General features: G+C 36.6%; 2 protein-coding genes across 3 annotated transcripts in view; one reads left to right on the top strand and one right to left on the bottom strand.

The window, feature by feature from the left end:
- Nucleotides 1–5,297, top strand: part of CCDC39 (coiled-coil domain containing 39) — a 52,444-nt gene extending 47,147 nt beyond the window's left edge. The window contains exon 20 of the mRNA XM_010855627.1: nt 3,823–5,297. Within this exon, the coding sequence (XP_010853929.1) occupies nt 3,823–3,976 (154 nt within the window). The 3' untranslated portion in view covers nt 3,977–5,297. The remainder of the gene's footprint in view (nt 1–3,822) is intronic.
- Nucleotides 5,298–6,617: 1,320 nt separating this feature from the next.
- TTC14 (tetratricopeptide repeat domain 14) lies at nt 6,618–16,344 on the bottom strand. 2 transcript variants are annotated; one of them, XM_010855626.1, is made up of 12 exons: nt 16,032–16,344; nt 15,446–15,570; nt 15,147–15,346; nt 14,142–14,226; nt 13,914–14,043; nt 13,430–13,585; nt 12,951–13,022; nt 12,421–12,540; nt 12,194–12,316; nt 9,946–10,063; nt 8,938–9,047; nt 6,618–8,135 (listed from the first exon to the last, which is right to left on the bottom strand). In XM_010855626.1, the coding sequence occupies exons 1-12, from the start codon at nt 16,190–16,192 to the stop codon at nt 7,220–7,222; spliced, it is 2,316 nt and encodes a 771-aa protein (XP_010853928.1). In that variant the 5' UTR covers nt 16,193–16,344; the 3' UTR covers nt 6,618–7,219. The 2 variants fall into 2 exon arrangements, 1 of the variants encoding a protein (XP_010853928.1); XR_826679.1 differs by lacking the exon at nt 6,618–8,135 and having other exon boundaries at nt 8,991–9,047; nt 9,484–10,063.
- Nucleotides 16,345–20,947: the final 4,603 nt, after the last annotated feature.

Raw genomic sequence — 20,947 nt, 5'->3', positions numbered from 1 at the left:
CCTGCCAGTGCACTGCTAGTACTCTCCCCCACTTTCCCTACCTTCTGATGTTTGTGTCAGAGGCAGAAACCAGCCAGCAGCACAAGACTCTTCTGGCTTCTCTCTGGTGTTAGCATTTCCAGTTTGACATATAGTGCTTTGTGACTATTAGCTATTTCAGCAGGATAAAGCAGGGTGACATTTTGGATGATACACATAGCATGGTCATCCCTGAGTGTGGGGAGAATTGAGTAAACCATAAAAGGACCACTTAGCTGTACATACATATTGAGTAAGATTTATAAGATTAAAATCCACTGTAAAATCTAAGAAGTTAGAATTTTATTTATGCTGCTTTGGTTTGCTAAAAAGGAAATTATTTTTTCTTCTGCAGTTTAGTTTTATCCAGAATTGTATCAGGTAGACATTTAGTCAATGTTCCTGTGCCTTGCTGACAAAATAATAAATAATAATAAAGATGATCCTCATCTTAAAATTCCCAATCTGCCACATTCAGAACCGTATTACTTTTCATTACTCCACAGCAAGATGTCATGAAAGGATTTCCTAAAAGATATTTTTTAAGTAAAACAAAATCATAAACATTTTCTATGTAAACATGGTGACCACCCACTTAAACACCCTCAGTTCAGTTCAGTCGCTGTCTTGTCCGACTCTTTGCGACCGCATGTGCTGGGGGGAGACCCGCACACCAGGTCTCCCTGTCCATCACCAACTCCTGGAGTTCACCCAAACTCAGGTCCATTGAGTCAGTGATGCCATCCAGCCATCTCATCCTCTGTCGTCCCCTTCTCCTCCTGCCCTCAATCTTTCCAGCATCAGGGTCTTTTCAAATCAGTCAGCTCTTGCATCAGGTGCCAAAGTATTGGAGTTTCAGCTTCAACATCAGTCCTTCCAATCAACACCCAGGACTGATTTCCTTTAGGATGGACTGGTTGGATCTCGTTGCAGTCCAGGGGACTCTCAAGAGTCTTCTCCAACACCATAGTTTAAAAACATCAATTCTTCAGCACTCAGCTTTCTTTATAGTCCAACTCTCACATCCATACGTGACTACTGGAAAACCCATAGCCTGGACTAGACAGACCTTTGTTGACAAAGCAATGTCTCTGCTTTTGAATATGCTATCTAGGTTGGTCATAACTTTCCTTCCAAGAAGTAAGTGTCTTTTAATTTCATGGCTGCAGTTACCATCTGTAGTGATTTTGGAGCCCCCGAAAATAAAGTTAGCCACTGTTTCCCATCTATTTGCTGGGAAATGATGGGACCAGATGCCATGATCTTTGTTTTCTGAATGTTGAGCTTTAAGCCAACTTTTTCACTGTTCTCTTTCATTTTCATCAAGAGGCTCTTTAGTTCTTCACTTTCTGCCATAAGGGTGGTGTCATCTGCATATCTGAGGTTATTATTTCTCCCAGCAATCTTGATTCCAGCTTGTGCTTCTTCCAGCTCAGCGTTTTCATGATGTACTCTGCATATAAGTCAAATAAGCAGGGTGACAATATACAGCCTTGATGTATTCCTTTTCCTATTTGGAACCAGTCTGTTGTTCCATGTCCAGATCCAACTGTTGCTTCCTGACCTGCATATAGGTTTCTCAAGAGGCAGGTCAGGTGGTCTGGTATTCCCATCTCTTTCAGAATTTTCCACAGTTTATTGTGATCCAAAGAGTCAAAGGCTTTGGCATAGTCAATAAAGCAGAAATAGATGTTTTTCTGGAACTCTCTTGCTTTTTCCATGATCCAGCGGATGTTGGCAATTTGATCTCTGGTTCCTCTGCCTTTTCGAAAACCAGCTTGAACACCTGAAAGTTGATGGTTCATGTATTGCTGAAACCTGGCTTGGAGAATTTTGAGCATTACTTTGCTAGCGTGTGATATGAGTGCAATTGTGCAGTAGTTTGAGCATTCTTTGGCATTGCCTTTCTTTGGGATTGGAATGAAAACTCACCTTTTCCAGTCTATGGCCACTGCTGAGTTTTTCAAATTTGTTGACATATTGACTGCAGCACTTTCACAGCATCTTTTTGGATTTGAAATAGCTCAATTGGAATTCCATCGCCTCCACTATCTTTGTTTGTAGTGATGCTTCCTAAGGCCCACTTGACTTCACATTCCAGGATGTCTGGTTCTAGGTGAGTGGTCACACCATCGTGATTATCTGGGTCGTGAAGATCTTTTTTTGTACAGTTCTTCTGTGTATTCTTGCTACCTCTTCTTAATATCTTCTGCTTCTGTCAGGTCCATATCATTTCTGTCCTTCATTGAGCCCATCTTTGCATGAAATATTCCCTTGGTATCTCTAATTTCCTTGAAGAGACCTCTAGTCTTTCCCATTCTGTTGTTTTCCTCTATTTCTTTGCATTCATCGCTGAGGAAGGCTTTCTTATCTCTCCTTGCTATTCTTTGGAACTCTGCATTCAGATGCTTATATCTTTCCTTTCCTTTGCTTTTTGCTTCTCTTCTTTTTACAGCTATTTGTAAGCCCTCCTCAGATAGCCATTTTGCTTTTTTGCATTTCTTTTCCTGGGGATGGTCTTGTCTCCTGTACAATGTCATGAACGTCCATCTATAGTTCATCTGGCACTGTATCAGATCTAGTCCCTTAAATCTCTTTCTCACTTCCACTGTATAATCATATGGGATTTGATTTAGGTCATACCTGAATGGTTTAGTGATTTCCCCCACTTTCTTCAGTCTGAATTTGGCAGTAAGGAGTTCATGATCTGAGCTGGAGTTCATGATCTGAGCTGCTCCCCGTCTTATTTTTGCTGCCTGTATAGAGCTTCTCCATCTTTGGCTGCAAAGAATATAATCAATCTGATTTCGGTGTTGGCCATCTGGTGATGTCCATGTGTAGGGTCTTCTCTTGTGTTGTTAGAAAAGGGTGTTTGCTATGACCAGTGCGTTCTCTTGGCAGAACTCTATTAGTCTTTGCCCCCTTCGTTCTGTACTCCAAGGCCAAATTTGCCTGTTACCCCCAGTGTTTCTTGACTTCCTACTTTTGCATTCCACTCCCCTATAATGAAAAGGACATCTTTTTTGGCTCTTAGTTCTAAAAGATCTTGTAGGTCTTCATAGAACTGTTCAACTTCAGCTTCTTCAGCGTTACTGGTCAGGGCATAGACTTGGGTTACTGTGATATTGAATGGTTTGCCTTGGAAACGAACAGAAATCATTCTATCGTTTTTGAGATTGCATCCATGCACTGCATTTCGGACTCTTGTTGACTATAATCGGTACTCTATTTCTTCTAAGCGATTCCTGCCCACAGTAGTAGATATAATGGTCATCTGAGTTAAATTCACCCATCCCACCCTAGTATTTTTGTAAAAGCATACTTTCAAAACTTAGCATTCAGAATTGTATGGCTAGTTATGTTTTTCAAATGACTCCACCACTTTATCCTGTCAATAGGTCCCTCATTTTCTTCTTTTTGGCTCAAATTATATAATCTATCATTTTAATCACTATTGCCAGCACTCAAATTTTCTTGCCTCTTTTCTTACCTTTTGTTGAATGATTTGGCAAACTTTTAATACCTAATGATTCTAAATTATAGTTGAAACATTTTTTTAAATAGAAATATATTTGCAGAACTATTTTTCTACTGATTTGAAACTTTATGTTTATCATCTCTTTCTTCTTAATTTCCTGATACTATTAATGGTCTTTTAGAATTCATTATTACCACTCTTAACAATGTATCTTTTTTGATCTCTTTAAGTACTTGTGGGATTATGGCATCTTTGCGATTAATGAGAGGGTCTCTACTAAAATACAAATTCTGAATTACACTATTGTAACTCTGGTTTTATTCTAGGTCATCTAAGAGCACAAGCACTTCTGCTTCTCAGACTTCGATCAAAGTATTAGAGCTGAACTTCCCAGCCTCTCCACTAACTGGCAGCACTTCCAGACCAACTAGTGCTAGCAGTGCCTCCAGTACTGGTAAAAGCAGAAAGACCAACAAATAAAATTTTAAATCTCTCTTGAACAAGTTGTAAACACAAAACCCAAAGTCTCCTAAGTTTAAAATAGTATATCACACTGTATACTTCTGGATGCCTTATACTGATATAAAGGCCTACTAAGTGTTAGAAATACAAAATGACCAGAGAAAAGTTTTATTCAGTGAAAAATGTAAAAACTTCATGCTAGCCATGAAACTTCTCACTTCTAATGTAACAGAATCTTTTAGGAAGAAATCGCTAAAGATTTACTGTACTATATAGTTTACAACACTATTAAAATTCTTTTGGCCTAGATGATCCTGAAATTAGGTTTTATTTATTAAAAGAAACATTTCTCAGACTTTGGGAGAAGAAATCTGTTAGTTTCTTCTTTTAGCATTACCTCTCCCCCTCCCTCCACCAAGAAAACAGCTGATAGGAAAGAGAACCACTATATAGCAACAGTGGAGCTTAAATTTCTAGAAGTAGGCCACTCTGATCTTGAAAGAAGTCAAACATAGTGAAGATTCTGCTCTCAAGATACAACCAAGAATATGTTTTCAATATTTCCTTGATTTAATAAGCAGTTGAAAGAAAGCCAGGCGTAATTAGATTTGCAATAGGAATTCTGTAAATTTCCGGTAGACTACCAGATTAAGAATTAGTTATTTGTCAGTTCTTTATCATAACATGTGCCCAACACTCTGAACTTTGGAACAGAGGGTGAAGTATGACTATGTTATAAAACTGGTCTTCAAATAAATGTATCAGAATATATATACTTAAATGAGTACTGTCTCCTTCAAATCTTGGGGAAAAGTATTTAACAAAAACTGTCATTGTTTACAACTGTCACTTGCAATTCCTTCTGAAAGGCAGTAATTCTCTGGATCACTGGTGTATTTATTGTCATTTCTTTTAACTGGAAGCAAAAGGCACAGCCAAGTCCAATGAATAAGATGGGTAAAAAGCTGGTTTGTTTTTTTGTGAAACATTATTCCAGTGAGATTTGTGAAATTTACTGATTAATCTTACGATCACTTTGAATGTTCACCAAAATTCTCATTCTTTGCCCTATTTTACTTTGCAAATTACCTGGAAGTTGAAGTGTATTCCAAACAGGCAAGGACTGGTACTGTGACCTTGGGAAAGTTATTTCTCTATGCTTTTTTTCTCATTTATAATATAGAGACAGTAAAAGTTATCTATGTTGTTTATTGAAATCAGGTAATTTATATAAATGCACAGGGCCCAACACACTGGAATTGCATAGTGAAAATGTAAAGTCGCTCAGTCATGTCTGACTCTTTGTGACCCCATGGACTATACAGTCCATGGAATTCTCCAGGCCAAGAATAGCATAGTGGGTAGCCTATCCCTTCTCCAGCAGATCTTTCCTACCCAAGAATTGAACTAGAGTCTCCTGCATTGCAGGTGGATTCTTCACTAACTGAGCTATCAGGGAAGCCCTGGAATTGCACAGTAGCTTCTATTATTGAGCCACCAACCAAAGCCTAGCACAGTATTTATGGAATGGTTAAGTTAGAGTACATCATGAGAAACGCTGGGCCAGAAGCACAAGCTGGAATCAAGATGGCCACGAGAAATATCAATAACCTCAGATATGCAGATGACACCACCCTTACGGCAGAAAGTGAAGAGGAACTAAAGTCTCTCGATGAAAAGTGAAAGAGAGTGAAAAAGTTGCCTTAAAGCTCAACATTCAGAAAACAAAGATCATGGCATCTGGTCCCATCACTTCATGAGAAATAGATGGGGAAAGAGTGGAAACAGTGTCAGACTTTACTTTGGCCACCTGATGTGAAGAGTTGACTCGTTGGAAAAGACTCTGATGCTGGGAGGGATTGGGGGCAGGAGAAGGGGACGACAGAGGATGAGATGGCTGGATGGCATCACCGACTCAATGGACATGAGTTTGAGTGAACTCCGGGAGTTGGTGATGGACCAGGAGGCCTGGCGTGCTGCAATTCATGGGGTCGCCAAGAGTTGGACACGACTGAGCGACTGGACTGAACTAAGTTATATTAAGTTTTGGTATTTTATTGCTGGCAAGAACCGAAACAGAACAAGGACTAAGTGTTGTCTTCTGCTGGCATTCTCTGTCACTTAGACGTTTGTAGATGGGGATACTCGCTACCCTTCAACCCAGCCATCCAGTATCATCATGAATTGGAGATTCTAAAGCCTATGAGATTCTAAACAACTATGACTCCTATGTATACCTATCTCTATTCTCATCTATACGGTTTTTAATAATTTGTGAACAATCATTATAATCCAAGTTCATTCCTTCTTCAGCTGTAGTTGCTGAAATTAATTCTGAGTAAGTCCAGGTTCTGTCAGCTGAATCATTTATTCAGACTCTAGGAAGAAAAGCAGAAATGCAAGCCAGCTCTAGGCTATCAAAAAACACACTCAGCTGGACATTTGCAATACTAGGACAGTTTCCTAACTTCCTTTCCCTTAGTGGAAGATCAGATTTATAGTGTGCTTCACTTGCCACTGCTGCTTTTGCCAGAAGGACTATTTCCTACTCTGATCTATTCATGCCTGGAATGCATGGTCTTGTCAATATTTAAAGAAATTTCTTAGGGCTACACTGTTAGCAAGGAAGAAAAAAAAAGAGAGATGAGCAAAATGGGCCCCTATTCAACTTTCATGGCTTTATTCCTAATGTACTTTTAAACATCTGGTACATAAATCATTTTAATTAAATCAGGCTTTAGAGGTCAATTAGACAAGACACGTATCTGTCTACCATTTAAAAATGTTATGGAAGAAAATTCACCTTTAAACAAATGATTATAAAATGGTATTTAACATTCAAATAATCTCTTTAGAAAGTCAAGAGCTTTTAACAGAATGAAATAATTTTTCATAAAAATGACCCAAGTGTTCAATGCACAAATTTAATATTTTCTCAAACAGCAGGATAAGGTGAACCTGAGGAATTCTAACATACCAGAGTACAATGAAGAAACAATACTTTGAAAGTTATCTTTAGGTGAAGAAGTTTAAATCATCAGAATAAGAAATAACTGTACATAACATACACACATTAAAAAAAAAAAGCTATGAAACGGGGACCTATAACTGAAACAAATATACTTTGAGAACCGCTATAAAAAGCAATTGATTTCCATAATGTCTACAAACCACGGGAGCAGAGATTTCTGGACTGTATTACTAAAAGATCCAAATATTTTATTAAGTCTTTAGTGTAATGTTGAGGATACCCTTGGCATATTAGTTTTTTGGCTTATTTCCTTTTTCTTTCTCAAATGCAGCTATCTGATTAAATATATTGAGTAAATTTTGAGGTAAATTTTTTTTAACTCCACCTTCTGAATGCTCTTTGCTATTGAGCCCCTCTCCCGGAATCTCTGTTTTAATATCCTCCTCGTAATTACCCTCTCTTTCATATTCTCCTTGATTTTTATTTAATTGATATCTTTGCTCATGTCTACTTAGATCACGTGATCCAGAGTAAGTGGATTTCTTATATTTTTCTCCTGACTTCCAAGAGTAGTCTGAGCTTGCTGGTGAAGTAGCATGTCTCGTGGAACCTGGCTCCCACTTTCTATAGTGCTCTTTTCTTCCTTCTGTATCTTTTTCAAATCTTCTATAACCATACATTTTTACCTTATCCTCTGAATTCCTATAAAAAGAATCTGAGGAATCTCTTCTACTGGAAAAATGTCTTTCTGATTTATATGGCTTTTCTGTTCTGCTACTACCTGCCTGAGTTTTATAGCTATCATAAAAATCTCTTGGATCTTCAGACCTACCTCCAAAATCATCCGGCATTTCAACAGAAGATGATGAGAAAGAACATTTATCTTTTTCTTTTACCTGTTTCTTTTGATATGATAACCTATCCTGCTTTTCCAATAGTTTTTCCACTTCTTGTTTTTGGTTAAGAAAAGATGCTGACGTATTAGCTGGAACTGGGAAGCACTCATCTTTCTTATTCTGATCTATCTGATTTGAGGATGCCTTAGCTGAATGCCTTTTAGAACTTCGAGAAGACTCTGAGCGGTTCCTCTTATGTTTCTTATGCCTTTTGTGACCAGAAGATGAAGAGGATGATGAAGAAGAAACTGATTCATCAGCAGAAGAGACACTCGAAGAAGAAGTTGATTTTCTTCTTTTTTTCTTTAGCCTAAAAAAATGTAGTTAACTCATCAGATATGTTGAGTATAAAAACGTTTAATTACCCATAAAGATTTTAGTTCTATTTTGTTCTCTTTAAAGATTTCATAAAAGTTTGCAGCTTAAATAAGAATTATAGTATTAAGTTTAGTTTTTACTACAATATCCAATTTTACCATTAGTCGTGACTTTTGGGAAAAAATACTGGTGTAGACAATTGTCACTGTAAGCAAATCCATCATTTTTGAAATACATGGTGACATTTCTAAAATTACCTTAAAAATTTAAGAGCATCTGAATACATAAAGGAGAGAACTGGAAGTTTTATATTTGGCTATGTCTAGTTCATGGTTTTACCACCTCAGGACTATTAACATTTTTGGCCAAATAACTCTTTGCTGGGAGGGTAGGGTGGCAGTGGGGAAATTCTATATCATTGTTAAAAGTTTAGCAGCATCTCTGACCTCTATCCACTAGATGCCAGTAGCACCTACCAGTTATGAAAACCAAGAATGTCCCATGGGAAACCACACCCAGTTGAGAACTACTGCTCTAATTTTGAAATATTTCTCCCTAAAATACAGATAATTAAAATAACATTTTATTTGTATTCTTTTTTCTTTTTTTTTTTTCAGAACTCTAGCCATCCTTTGCTCTCTTTTACAGAAAAATTTATGGTACACATACTTGCTAAGAATCATTGATTATGACTTGAAACACTTTAATTTTTTACTTACTTTATCTCCCAAATGGCACTTTGGTTCAACTGAGTACTTGCTTTAAGTTTAAAAATACTGAATATTATAGTTTACCTTTTTTCCTCTTTTAAGAGCTTACGCAACTTTTCTGCACTTGTTTCTATTTTCTTTGTTTTCTGCTTTTCTTCCTTTTCAGCTTGTTTTTCTCTTAATTCCAAAGATTTCTTTTAGAACCCAGATATCGGAAAAAACCACACGTTAAAAATAGCAGAATATATAAAATCCAGTTTTCAAAAGACCAACCCACCCCCCAACCAAAACCAGATGTGGTATACCCAAATCACCATATATCCAGCATTAAAAAAGTATTTTTAACATATAAAAATTAATCACAGGTGTTTGGCATTAATCATTGAACAGCCAGAACAGTATTGAGGACCATATTGCAGTTGGTATTCCATGGAAAAAAAGGGAAGCCATTGCATTGATACCCATGACCCAGAGTGCAAGAAAGAGAAAAAATAAAATACATGAAAAATATATATATATTAAAAAAACCATTAAAAATTGAAACAGGACACAAATTTTATAAATAAAATTCAAAGGAAGAAATCCCGATATGGTGAGTTGAGAGGGGAATCACCATGTTCAAATACAAACCATTTAAAAAATAGCACAGCCCAGTTGGATGCATGGTTACATAAGAAATCATTTTCCAGTTTGAGGATGGGGATGAGCAGCACCAGATGTCAGACACAGCAGCAATGGTCCAATTCAGAAGAAAATGCATGAGAAAACATCATCATCAGTATTACAGGAAAAGACAGTGTAAAATATTTTTCAGAATGGTTTTTATAATTAGCTCAATTACAGTAATAATACTGAATCAGGAAAGCTCACTATAAGGACAATTCTACAAGGACAACTGCATACCAAACAGGCAATGGGAATTTTCTCAACAAAACTATGAAGTAATGTCAAACCCAATTAAGAAAAGCTATATCTAAAAAACTTTTTGTAATGCCATAATTAAGTGATCTAGAATAGATTCCCTAGAAGAAAGTTAAGTTTTGTCATTAATCTTAAAAATGACTACATTTCTAAGAGGAAATAAAGAATCACCTGCATATATACATGAAGCTTCTGCAAAGCATCCTCTGCATCTTTGAAAGTTTCATCCAAAGCCAAAGCTTTCTTATAATAACTTTCAGCATTTAAAAATTTTTCTTCTTCTTCTAACCTAAATTCAAAAGGAAAATTTAGCTTTTTTGGTAAAAATTAGAAGTTCTCAAATACGCATATAGGCAAGAACTTATGTGAGTTCATGAGGGAAAAACTATGTTTAGCAAATTATTTTCCAAATTGAACAATACTTAAATACTGTGCTTCTGCTATTTTTTTGTTAGTTTTGTTGTAAAAGACAATATAAAACCACATAAAACACATCAGAGAAACTGAACTCAAAGATACAGAGAATAGACTGGTGGTTGCTGGAGGTGGGGTAGGGGGTGGGTAAAATGGGTGAAAATGATTCATTTTATAAACTTCCAGGTATAAAATAAAGTCCTGAGAATGTAATATACAGCATGGTGATTACAGTTAGTACCATACTTGAAAGTTGCAAAAAGAATACATCTTAAAAGTTCTCATCACAAGAAAAAAAAAACATAACTGTGTGATGATCAATGTTAATCAGACACAATGGTCAACTCTTCACAATATATACATAAATTGAATCCTGTGTTGAACATAACCTGAAACTAACATAAAGTTATGTATCAACTGTATCTCAATTAAACAAATAAAAAACAGGAATTCATTACTGATAATTAAAGCCATATTGTAGGTCAAGCAGTGGCATTTTAGTATAATTTGTGAAAACACACTATCAACTGATACCCTCTGAAATTTAGTATGATCTTGAACTTTAGCACAGAACTATGTAGGCTGGCTTCTCCTAGTAGTTTATGAAGAGTTTTCCTTTCTACAGAAAAATTTTCCCAGAAAATTTACTGCTAACATCACAAATACCAAGGCACACATATCACAACCAGCCTGCAGAAAGGATAATAATCATTATTAGATGATGCTCACAAGTCTATGTTGTGAAATATCAGAATTTAAAACAAATGAATAAACCCAGTGGTTTCAATGCAATCACTTCTGTGTCAGATAGGATGAGGGGAGGAAGGAATAAGCCAAAGACGATCAAGATTTCTGGACTGGATGACCGAATAGATGGTGTTGCCATTCACAGAGTTAAAAATCACGAGTATGTGAATAGTAAGACAACCACATCTAAGGAGGCACTAGCTATGTACCTAGGGGCTTCCCTGGTGGCTCAGATGGTAAAGAATCTGCCAGCAATGCGGGAGACCTGGGTCTGATCCCTGGATTGGGAAGATCTCCTGGAGCAGGGCACGGCAACCCACACCAGTGTTCTTGCCTGGAGAATCCCCATGGACAGAGGAGCGTGGCAGGCTACAATCCATGGGGTCGCAAGGAGTCAGACACAACTGAACAACTAAGCACAGTTATGTAAGCTATGTAAGAAAGAAAAAAGCTGCTCCAATCACTTGGGTCCAAGTAGAAGTTCTTATCAGTTAAAAACAAATATTGCAAAATTTCATTTATATGGAGTTCTGAAATGATCATACAAACTGTAATGATCTGGCAAATTCATGAAGCAGAAAAGGGATGATTCTATTTAAGAAAAAATGATAGCAAAAAAGATGCTGGCCCTTAATTATTAAAGCAGGATGTTACCAAATTATTTATATTTAAAGTATACTATATTTCTTCAAAATATTTCATAAGTTAGACTAGTCTGTTAGTCATTATGCCACGTACTATGCCAGTATCTCAGGACAGTATAATATAGGTTACAGGGTTTGTTTAATCCAAAAATCCAGGAACTTAATCTAAGTTCATGGATTTTATTAGACAAAGTAGAGCAATAAGTTGACTAAAACAGTGAAATCTTATGTACAGTGAACTACAGAGTTCTCAATTTGTATTTCTGGCATTATAATTACTAGAATGATGAAATGAGTTAGAAATTTCTATTAAACAAAAACTTTTGGTGTGTGTCCAGCACAAGATTTACCTATTAACTTTCTATGTATTAAAATACATACTCACAACAGTGAACTCAAGACACTAAAATATCTCCAATCATGAAGAAAGTAAGTAATAAGGAAGGATAAAAGGATCAGAGAATGTAAAAAGGACTACATTTAAAAAACATTTTCAATCAAAACTGAAATTAAGAGTATCTGAACTAAGTCAAAGATGCTATTTAAGTTCAAGATTTTATAGTAGTTGGCTATTAAATATTAGATCTCTACTATTAAACCAATCTGACACTTACTGCCCTCCTCTTTCTACAAGTGTCTGGCAGAGGTATTTTCTTGCATTTCTGTGAGTTGGACAGTTTTCCAGTGCAAGTTCAAAATCTTCTATTGCTTTGTTTAGACTTCCTTTTGTTGCATATCTATAGACATGAGACAAAATTAGTGGAATTTATCTTGTGAGCTATTCATAAATCTTATATACATTTATCTTGTAAGTATTCCTCAAAACCCATGATCCACTTACAATGCTCCACGAGCTACCAAAGCTTCCACATTTTGTTTGTCTATTTCCAGAGCCTTATTATATTCATTCATAGCATCCACATGGCGTCCAACCTTAAAATAATCAACTCCAATCTTCACACTAAAAATATATTTTAAAGCATACATAACAAATTATTTCACAGAATATCCAAACAAAATGTTAGCATAAATAAAATTTTAAAGCAAACCGAATATATTAGTTATTAGTCTTCAATATTCTCAGTATAACTAAGAAAGAGTCTTTAGATAATTTTGTAACAAATATTTATGAAATTCAGATATAATATACTAATTCCTTTTTAACAAAATTTAAAAAATATTTGCTAAAATGTAAATCTTTAAAGTTTACAACATAGTAGCATTTATATCTATAAAAAAGCTAATCTCAAAAAGGTATCATTTAAATTCATTTATAAACAAATTTTGTCTTAAAGATGACATAAGCATGCTTGCCTTAACTTAACCTATTAGGTTAAATAATGCAATTGTTGAATGACAAAATCTTCATACCATTTTAAAGCCCATGATGCAGACTGCTTCTTTCTTAACGCAGAAGCAAAATCCTCCTCAGAGAAATTTTTGCTATTAAAGAAAATAAAAGTCAAACTGTAACTATATCTCACTTTACATGACAGATAAAAACTGAATCTCAAGCAAGAAATTTGTATTCCCATTTCTACTGCAAAATTTTTGAACTCTCAGGAATGACTACTATTATTAAAAAGTATTTTCCTTTAGCATATACACGAAATTCTTATAAATTTTCTGCATCTTATTAATTTTTTCTGCTTCTACCTGGTCACACGGCACACATCAATCACTGATAAGACTCCACTCCAGAAGGAGAAGGGATAACCTAGTTCATTCAAACTTTGGCATATTGCTGCCACCAAGCGTAGGATAATCAACTATGTTCTTCAGTTATGCAGCTTCTCACATCAGCACCACAGACCTCACCACTTAACAGAACAAATATTGATTTACTATACCTTTGAAGGCCTCTCATTAAAGATGGCGGATTAGATTCATCTATTCCTAGTTTTCCTAAAAGGAATTCAACTACTCCTGGATTAACAAATCCCAAAGAACTCTGCATGATATTCTCATAGGATTCCAAAGAATTGCTATTTAGTTCAACGCTTTTCCTTAAAGAAAAAAAACACACAAAATATAAAGATGATTAAGATGATTAACACAATTAAATAGCGTGTCCCATTTTCATTATGGAAATAACATTATTACATGGGATTTAAATACTCAGACCATTTTTGTACATGAAAGTGTGGCAATTATGATTTGGTTCCTTTTACCAAGTTTGAACCGATTTATGGGTTATAAAAATAAAATTAGCATATTTTGAAATAAGAGAAATTAGAATTCTACTTTCTTGTTAGAAGTTGGGCAAAATCTGCAATTTTTTAGCCAAGAAACTGTTTTGCAATTAACTTGTTGAGACAATGTGGATAAAATTACCTGTAGTACAAAGGAAGTTCTTCAGAACTAATCACACCTAATTTAATACCAGATAGGTGTGGTGGAAGAGATGAGCTATATAGAGACACTGCAAGCTTTTCATGGTATCTGTCAATATCCTTGATTCCAGCTTAAAAAATAAGAAAATTAAGTTGATTAGCAAAGCAATGCAAACTAACATAAACATGACCAGTTACTTTTTTTTACTAATATGAGGAAACTGATCACCTCGAATGATGTCACCAGTTTGGTAATATGATAAAGGATCCCCATGGTTACTGATTGAAGGCACGTCTCTTAGCGGACATAGAGCCTGCAATGAGAAGCACTGTAAAACACTAGACATTCTATTCCTCAGAGAGAAATGTCTTCTTTTATTCTAGCGGTTCAGTATAAACAGCTAAGACTTGACAGGAATATTAAGAAAACAACTAGCACCCTAAATTCTAAATTTAAATTTCTGTGCCCAAACATAAATAAAAAAAGTTTTCTGGTTCAGGTCAAAGCTAAACTCTCATGAAACTTGCAATTAGTTTTAGAAACTGAATATATTGCAAGTATGCATGATGAAACAAAAAGATATTTTGTGCTTATTAAATATAAAACTAAAATGTGTCCAGAAAGTAGGAGACTTCCAAGAAAACGAAATGTGAATTCTTCTAGGTTTGGGTGTGTTAATCAAGTTTGCGGTATCTTCTGGTTTTCTTCCCTCTCTATCTGTTTTAATAGACAATACCGAACCTTTCAAATTAAAGAGACATAGTGTATTTCAAATTTAGATCTATTCACCTTGGGCAAAGTATCATGATGTACAAATCACTTAATTATTGGAAATATACGGAAAAGACAGGAATTTGTTTCTAAATTATCCATATGCAAGTATCTAATGCTGAATACTAAATAATTAAAGACTTCTCAGCTAGAAGATAACCCAGGCTACTAACTAATCTCACCAGGTCCACTAATATCTGAGCATTTAAAACAGGACCCACTTCTGCCAGCCAAAGGACCAAACCCCCCAAACTAGAAACAGTGGCAGAAACTAATTTTATTACTGCTAATAATTTTTTTAAAAGTAAAAAAGTACTTAAATTTTCTATTAATACTTATTTAATTCTCAAAACTAGGTCTGCAGAGTACACTTAATTACAGCTGGATGAAAAGATATAATTTTTGCACTGAGATGACATTTTTATCAAAAACAATCAAATAACTAAAAGGTGAGTAACTTACTGTGATTTCTAAGTGGGATATATCTCTCATAATGCCACTGCCTAAACAAATCAACACCATGAAAAACCCAAATTCCCGAATGGAACTAATTCTTCCAATCACTATATCACCACGCTCAATATCTCGAAAAAACAGCTCTCTCCGGTCCATAGTAGGTATATCCATGAATTGCTCTAACGGTGGCATGACTGCATAATAATCTGAAAAAATAAGTAACAAAATTACTAACAACAGCTCTGTGTTCTGCTTCATCAAAGTGCTGTTAAACCAAAACGCAACAATTTTAAGACTAAACACACCATCATTGTCTTCACTAACTTCAGCAGTTGTAGGTGCATCTGATTTCCAGGAAAGTGCAAAAAGCAGATCCGCTTTTTTGGAAATGAATTTTTGTATTTCAATGTTGTCAACTCTCCTCTCTTTTCTTAAAAAGAAAACAAAATTTATGAAAACTGGTTTTTCTGCAAAACCTTTTAGTACGTACAACCTTCTGCTCTCTGATTTCATCGCCCAATCATGACCATCCTAAGCTCTTGGCCATACATCCTCCGAAAAAAAGTTTTAACCAGGGATCCCCTCATACGCCAGTCTGTAGATGGAGGGCGCGGAAACTTAAAAACACAGCCGCGCTGTTCCATATATACAGAAGCCCAAAGGATTTTAGCTAAAGAATCCGCGCCTCTGGTGGCAGTACTAGATTTAAAAGTTCAACCCACATCCCGCATTGCCCACATCAGGGAGAAGGTACCCTCCTCCATCCCGCCCTCGAAACCGGCGCCGTAGTCCTCATGTGCACACAGCCTCGGCTCAGCAGCCGGACTGCGGTCATGAAGCCCGGAGCTGAGTCCCCTCTCCCGTCTCGCAGCGGCGCCGCCGCCCCATTACCTGCCCGGTAACTGCTGCTGGCCCGGCGGGCCCCGGGCAGGGTCGGCCACCGACCCCAGGAGGCTCCGGAAGTGCGGGTTGTCCTGCTGTTCGCTCCGGAGCAGCGACAGCAAAGACGGGCCGTGGAAATTTAGTGACTGCCGCAAGAGGTCTCGATCCATGGCTAGAGACTGTCGTGACCAAAGGCCAGCAGCCCCCCGGTTCAGCGCCCACTACTTCAGGCCGTAGTCGTGGAGGCTGAGGAAGCGGCCTGGAAGTCGCCGGAAGCACACATCCCAGACACCTCCAGAGTGGCCTCCCGGAAGTGTTCTGGAACCGCCCCCAGCGGCGGTGCTGCGGAGCGCAGTTTTGGTATCGCGAAATTGAGCGAGATTACGGAAGCCGGGAGGATTGGGGCAACATTTTCCGGAGTTTAGGGCCGGTTGTGGCTCTGAGGTAGTGAAGTGTGTAACAAGTTTTCGTTTTAAAATTTCTGTGGTGTTATTACATTGAAATGGCCCAAGCTCTGATCTGTGGTAAATAATAATTCATCCTTGTGTTTAGCGAGGCGCTTCTAAGTGTCAGTGTCAGGAAGAGAACCCTGAACGGTCACAAAGTTTCTTACCTTGGAGTTATCGCTGGATAAGTATCTATGCCTCAGGCATAACCGCATTAAAACGACTGCTCTGGGAGATTTACTGTTAGGCTTTAGGGCAGAAGAAAGGAAGAATATTAACATTTATTAAACCCTGGAGTTGTGTTTTCTAGCCGTACCCTGTTCACTGTTAGTGATTTTAGAGTTAAAACCAGAATGACTTTAATGCCTAGACATATGCGTATTTTGTTCTGTTCTTTAGTCGCTAAGTCGTGTCGGACTTTTTTTGCGACCCAAGGGACTGTAGCCCTCGGGGCTCCTCTGGCCACGGAATTTTCCAGGCAAGAATACTGGAGTGGGTTGCGATTTCCTTCCTCAGGGATCTTCCCCATACAGGGATCGAACCCTCTCTACTGTGTTGGCAGGCGGATTTTTTTACCCATTAGCTACCTGGGAAGCCCCAAATGTATGTATATATACATTCCTTTTTATTTGTTTTAGTTTAAGTGTTTTCTCAAAAGTTAGTGCCCATAAGGTTTACTGTGTAATTCAGGTGATTTTTCGAAGATAATTATGACAGGCTCTCACCCCTCCCCCACACTTACTGACTTTGGCTCCTAACCGCTGTACTGAGGAAACAAACCCAGAGACTCTCAGTATATTGCTCAATATCACCAGCTGGCAAAATGCTAGAGTTAGAATTTCAGCCTACCACTGAATAGATCTTCACTGGCAGAGTTGCTGGAGAAAGTATTTTTTATCATATACAAGGCCTGTCTTTAATATTAAAATAATGTGACTTTGTTTTATTAAAATATATCAACGTCTGTACTACTTAAATCGTGTAGTTTAGTATCGTCCTCTTGAACAAAAATAAAAAGCAGTAGTTATTCTGTCACATGTTCCGCTTTGTATATTTGGGAATTTAGTTTGCCCTCTCACCACCTGGATAGAAGATCCAGTCAGAATGTAGTGAATGCCTCCACACTATTTTCGGGAAAACCCAGGCAAATAGGTAAACAGTTTATTGAGACTCCAGAAGATGAAACAATGAATGCAACTTTAAAAGATAATAACTTTCAAGCCAGGAGAAGCACATCAGGAAAGTTTAATCAGTGGTAAAGACTGACTTGTGTTAAGCTATAACTTCAGACAATGGCTATTTTTAGGAAAGAGGGTGCTGTCACTGAAAAGAAAAACTGATTTATAAAAAGAAACTATATGGACATTCTGATAAATAAGGTATGTGATTTTAGTTAGAGTTGATCTATTATTAAGGATCTAATTATCTCTGGAGGGACTGAGAAGCTAGTGGCTGAGAAGCAGATGTGGCACCTACTCTGAGATTGTCCGCTTATAAAGCCATTCTTGAGTAACATTGCTTTTGGATCTGGCTACTCTTCTTGGGCTTCCCTGGTGGCTCAGTGATAAAAAATCTGCCTGCCAGTGCAGGACACGTGGGTTCGATCCCTGGTTGGGGAAGATCTCCTGGAGAAGGATGAAACAACTCACTCCAGTATTCTTGCCTGGGAAATTCCATGGACAGAGGAGCCTGGGGTGCTACAGTCCATGAGGTTGCAGAAGAGTTGGATAGACTTAGCAACTAAACAGCAACACTCCTTTTCCTAATTTCAACATCAGAGTTACTACCCCATATTTTGAACATCTAAAACTGCTGTGATATGGCCATGAAAATAGGAAAAAGTAGCTGCTTTTAGAGGATAAGCATTGTTGTCAAGAGTGACATTTATCAAATGCTAATAAATTTCAAGCAGGGGTAATCAAAGCTCAGGCTGGGGTTTTCCATCTTTGGTTAGTGCCTTGAATGGAGTAGTGATAGTAATAGCTAAGTGCAGAGGCAACATTGTTCTTCACTTTCCAAATAACACTCCCACAGCAGGGGTTTGATCCTTTTACAGTTACAAGTGTATTTCAATTCATTTTCTGCTGGGATGGATGCTTTTGGTTTGAAGGGGACCAAGTACTGAATCTTTGAAGTAGGACTGGAGGAAGTGAGGAGAGAAAATGGGGAAACTAGTTTTGCTTCTAGGAGAAACTAGTCCTACATATGGGGCTTTTCAAGTTGGGCATAGAAAGTTGACCCTTTTTTTCATTTCTTGATTTAATTTGTTTGGTTGTTCGTTTGACCATTGAAAATATTTTCAAAGTAATTTTTCCACACTAAGCAGTATGAGTGATTGCATGAATATATGGGAAGTAAGAGAGGGCAGAGCATTAAAGACAACTAGATCTTTGGTGTCTTCATTCTGGGCGTATTTTTATGTCAAATTCCATTTCTAAATAAATACATATTTACAGCTTTTAATAAATGCTCTCTAGGCATATCAGCCATATAGTGTTTTAATCTTGTTTGCCACAAATCGTGATAGTTCATCAGTGAAGCTCTATTAAATACACTGCTGTGTATTTGCAACATTGTGCAATACCAAATATCTGACTTGTTAATGAAGGCAGCGTTAATGGAGTACTGTAGTTTACAGGAGTACAAAGATAGACAAAAGTATTGCTCCTTTTTCATAAGCAACACTTACCTAGGGTAATATTTCTCTGACAGGCACAAAGTAGCATTACATAAGGGAATCAGCATCATCTTTTCTCCTCACCAGGTCTGAGAAATTCAAAGCACCCACCAACAAGGGGAGAGTGGCTTCTGGTATGTATGCACAAAACATGTGGTTCCGGTTAAGATTTCCCTGAAACACACAGACAAAAGCAAAAAAAGAAAGAAAGAAAGGAGAAGAAAAAACTGTAAAATCAGTTCCATCCAACAACAGTCTGAATTCATTGTCTGAACTTTGTCATTAATATCATTTCTGTCTTCTAAGTAAAGAGCTAAGGGTCTCAAGGCTTTAGGCAAAGAGGCACAGAATATGCAGCATATATTATAATTAAAAAAAATTGAATAATGTTCTAAAAATTCAAAAATAATGTCTAAAAAAATGTTCAAATGAATACTTCTAACGCATCCACTGAAGTTCATCAGATAAAAACAATACAATGACGAGCATTCTCATGCTATCCTCAGTGAAATGATACTTGAAATTATTTTATTATTGCATTGTAGCTATGACTTACTAACTGGATGATAAGATATAAAGAAGAAAAATGAGGAAAAGAAGAATCAGAACAGCAAATGTGGAACACCTCAGTGGAATCAGGGAGGGAATTAAAAAGTTAAAATAGGTGGAAAACTTAGAAAGGACCAAATAGGAAGTTGGGGGAAAAATATATCCGTAAGAGAAAAAACATATAAGAATAATCCATAGCAAAGGAAACAGAAGCAACAGAAGTATAAGGAGAGAAATAAAACCTGAAATTCAAGTAAGAAAGACCCAAGTGAAGAAAGATAAGAATTGAGAAGCAAATACTAAAAAGAAAATAGGCATATTAACAGCCTTGTAGGAGAACAAAGAGACAAGGAAGAGTCCATAGTGGCATGAGCCTGGAGGATGCCTTGAGAAAAAAAGAAACAAGTATAATAATAAGGAGAAAATACGGAAGGAGTCATAAAGAAAAGGCAGATGAAGAACGGAAGACAGAAATATGGTTAAGAATAAATAAGAGGCAGAAACAATTGGTTTAGGGGAAAAAAATCCTCTAACTGTCTTATTATGAAAGAACTCATTTGAATGTTCATGCTTTTTTTGTGCTTGTGCCATAGAAGCAAAAGTCTGATTTCTGTAAAAAACTATTTGGAAGTCTGTACTGAGTTCAGATTTGGAATATAAAAGTATAAGCCTTCTAAGGTTTTACTACTTTGGCTTTATACAGCTCAATTGAAAAGGTTCATTCTTTTTGAAACAAAAGGCTTTGTATTACCATTTAAAATTGCCAAATGTCATTAAACAATTTTTGAGACATAATTTGGAGGTGAATGTAGGGGACACTTTGGTTATACTTTTATTTGATAGTCTTGTCTATAAGGAATTGGTTTTTTCTTTTGCTAAGATTAATTCAGAACTATGAATTTTAATGAAATATCAATAAGTGAGCAAGTCTCGTATTTTGGTTTTGACAAGACTCTCCAAAGATTAAACAAACCAAAGTACACTGCAGGACATAGTATTCTTAACATTTAAGTAAAAGTTGAATCATTTAAATATGTATGGAAGATATATAATGCATATGTATATATAATGTATTTGTATGTGTACATATACACACAAACAATTTTTCACTTAAAAACATTTAAAAGTTACTTATTTGTATAATCATTCAAACCTCCATTTTCTGATGGAAATTAAAGTTTCCTTTCATGAAATTGCAAAGAAATAAATACTTGAACCAGGAACAATTGTACAATTCTATTGCCTCTTTATCG

Source organism: Bison bison, unplaced genomic scaffold (genome assembly GCF_000754665.1).
Source record: "Bison bison bison isolate TAMUID 2011002044 unplaced genomic scaffold, Bison_UMD1.0 scf7180017864367, whole genome shotgun sequence".
Classification (NCBI taxonomy): Eukaryota; Metazoa; Chordata; class Mammalia; order Artiodactyla; family Bovidae; genus Bison; species Bison bison.
Note: the sequence above shows the minus strand (reverse complement) of the source record. Positions and strands in the feature narration are given on the sequence as shown.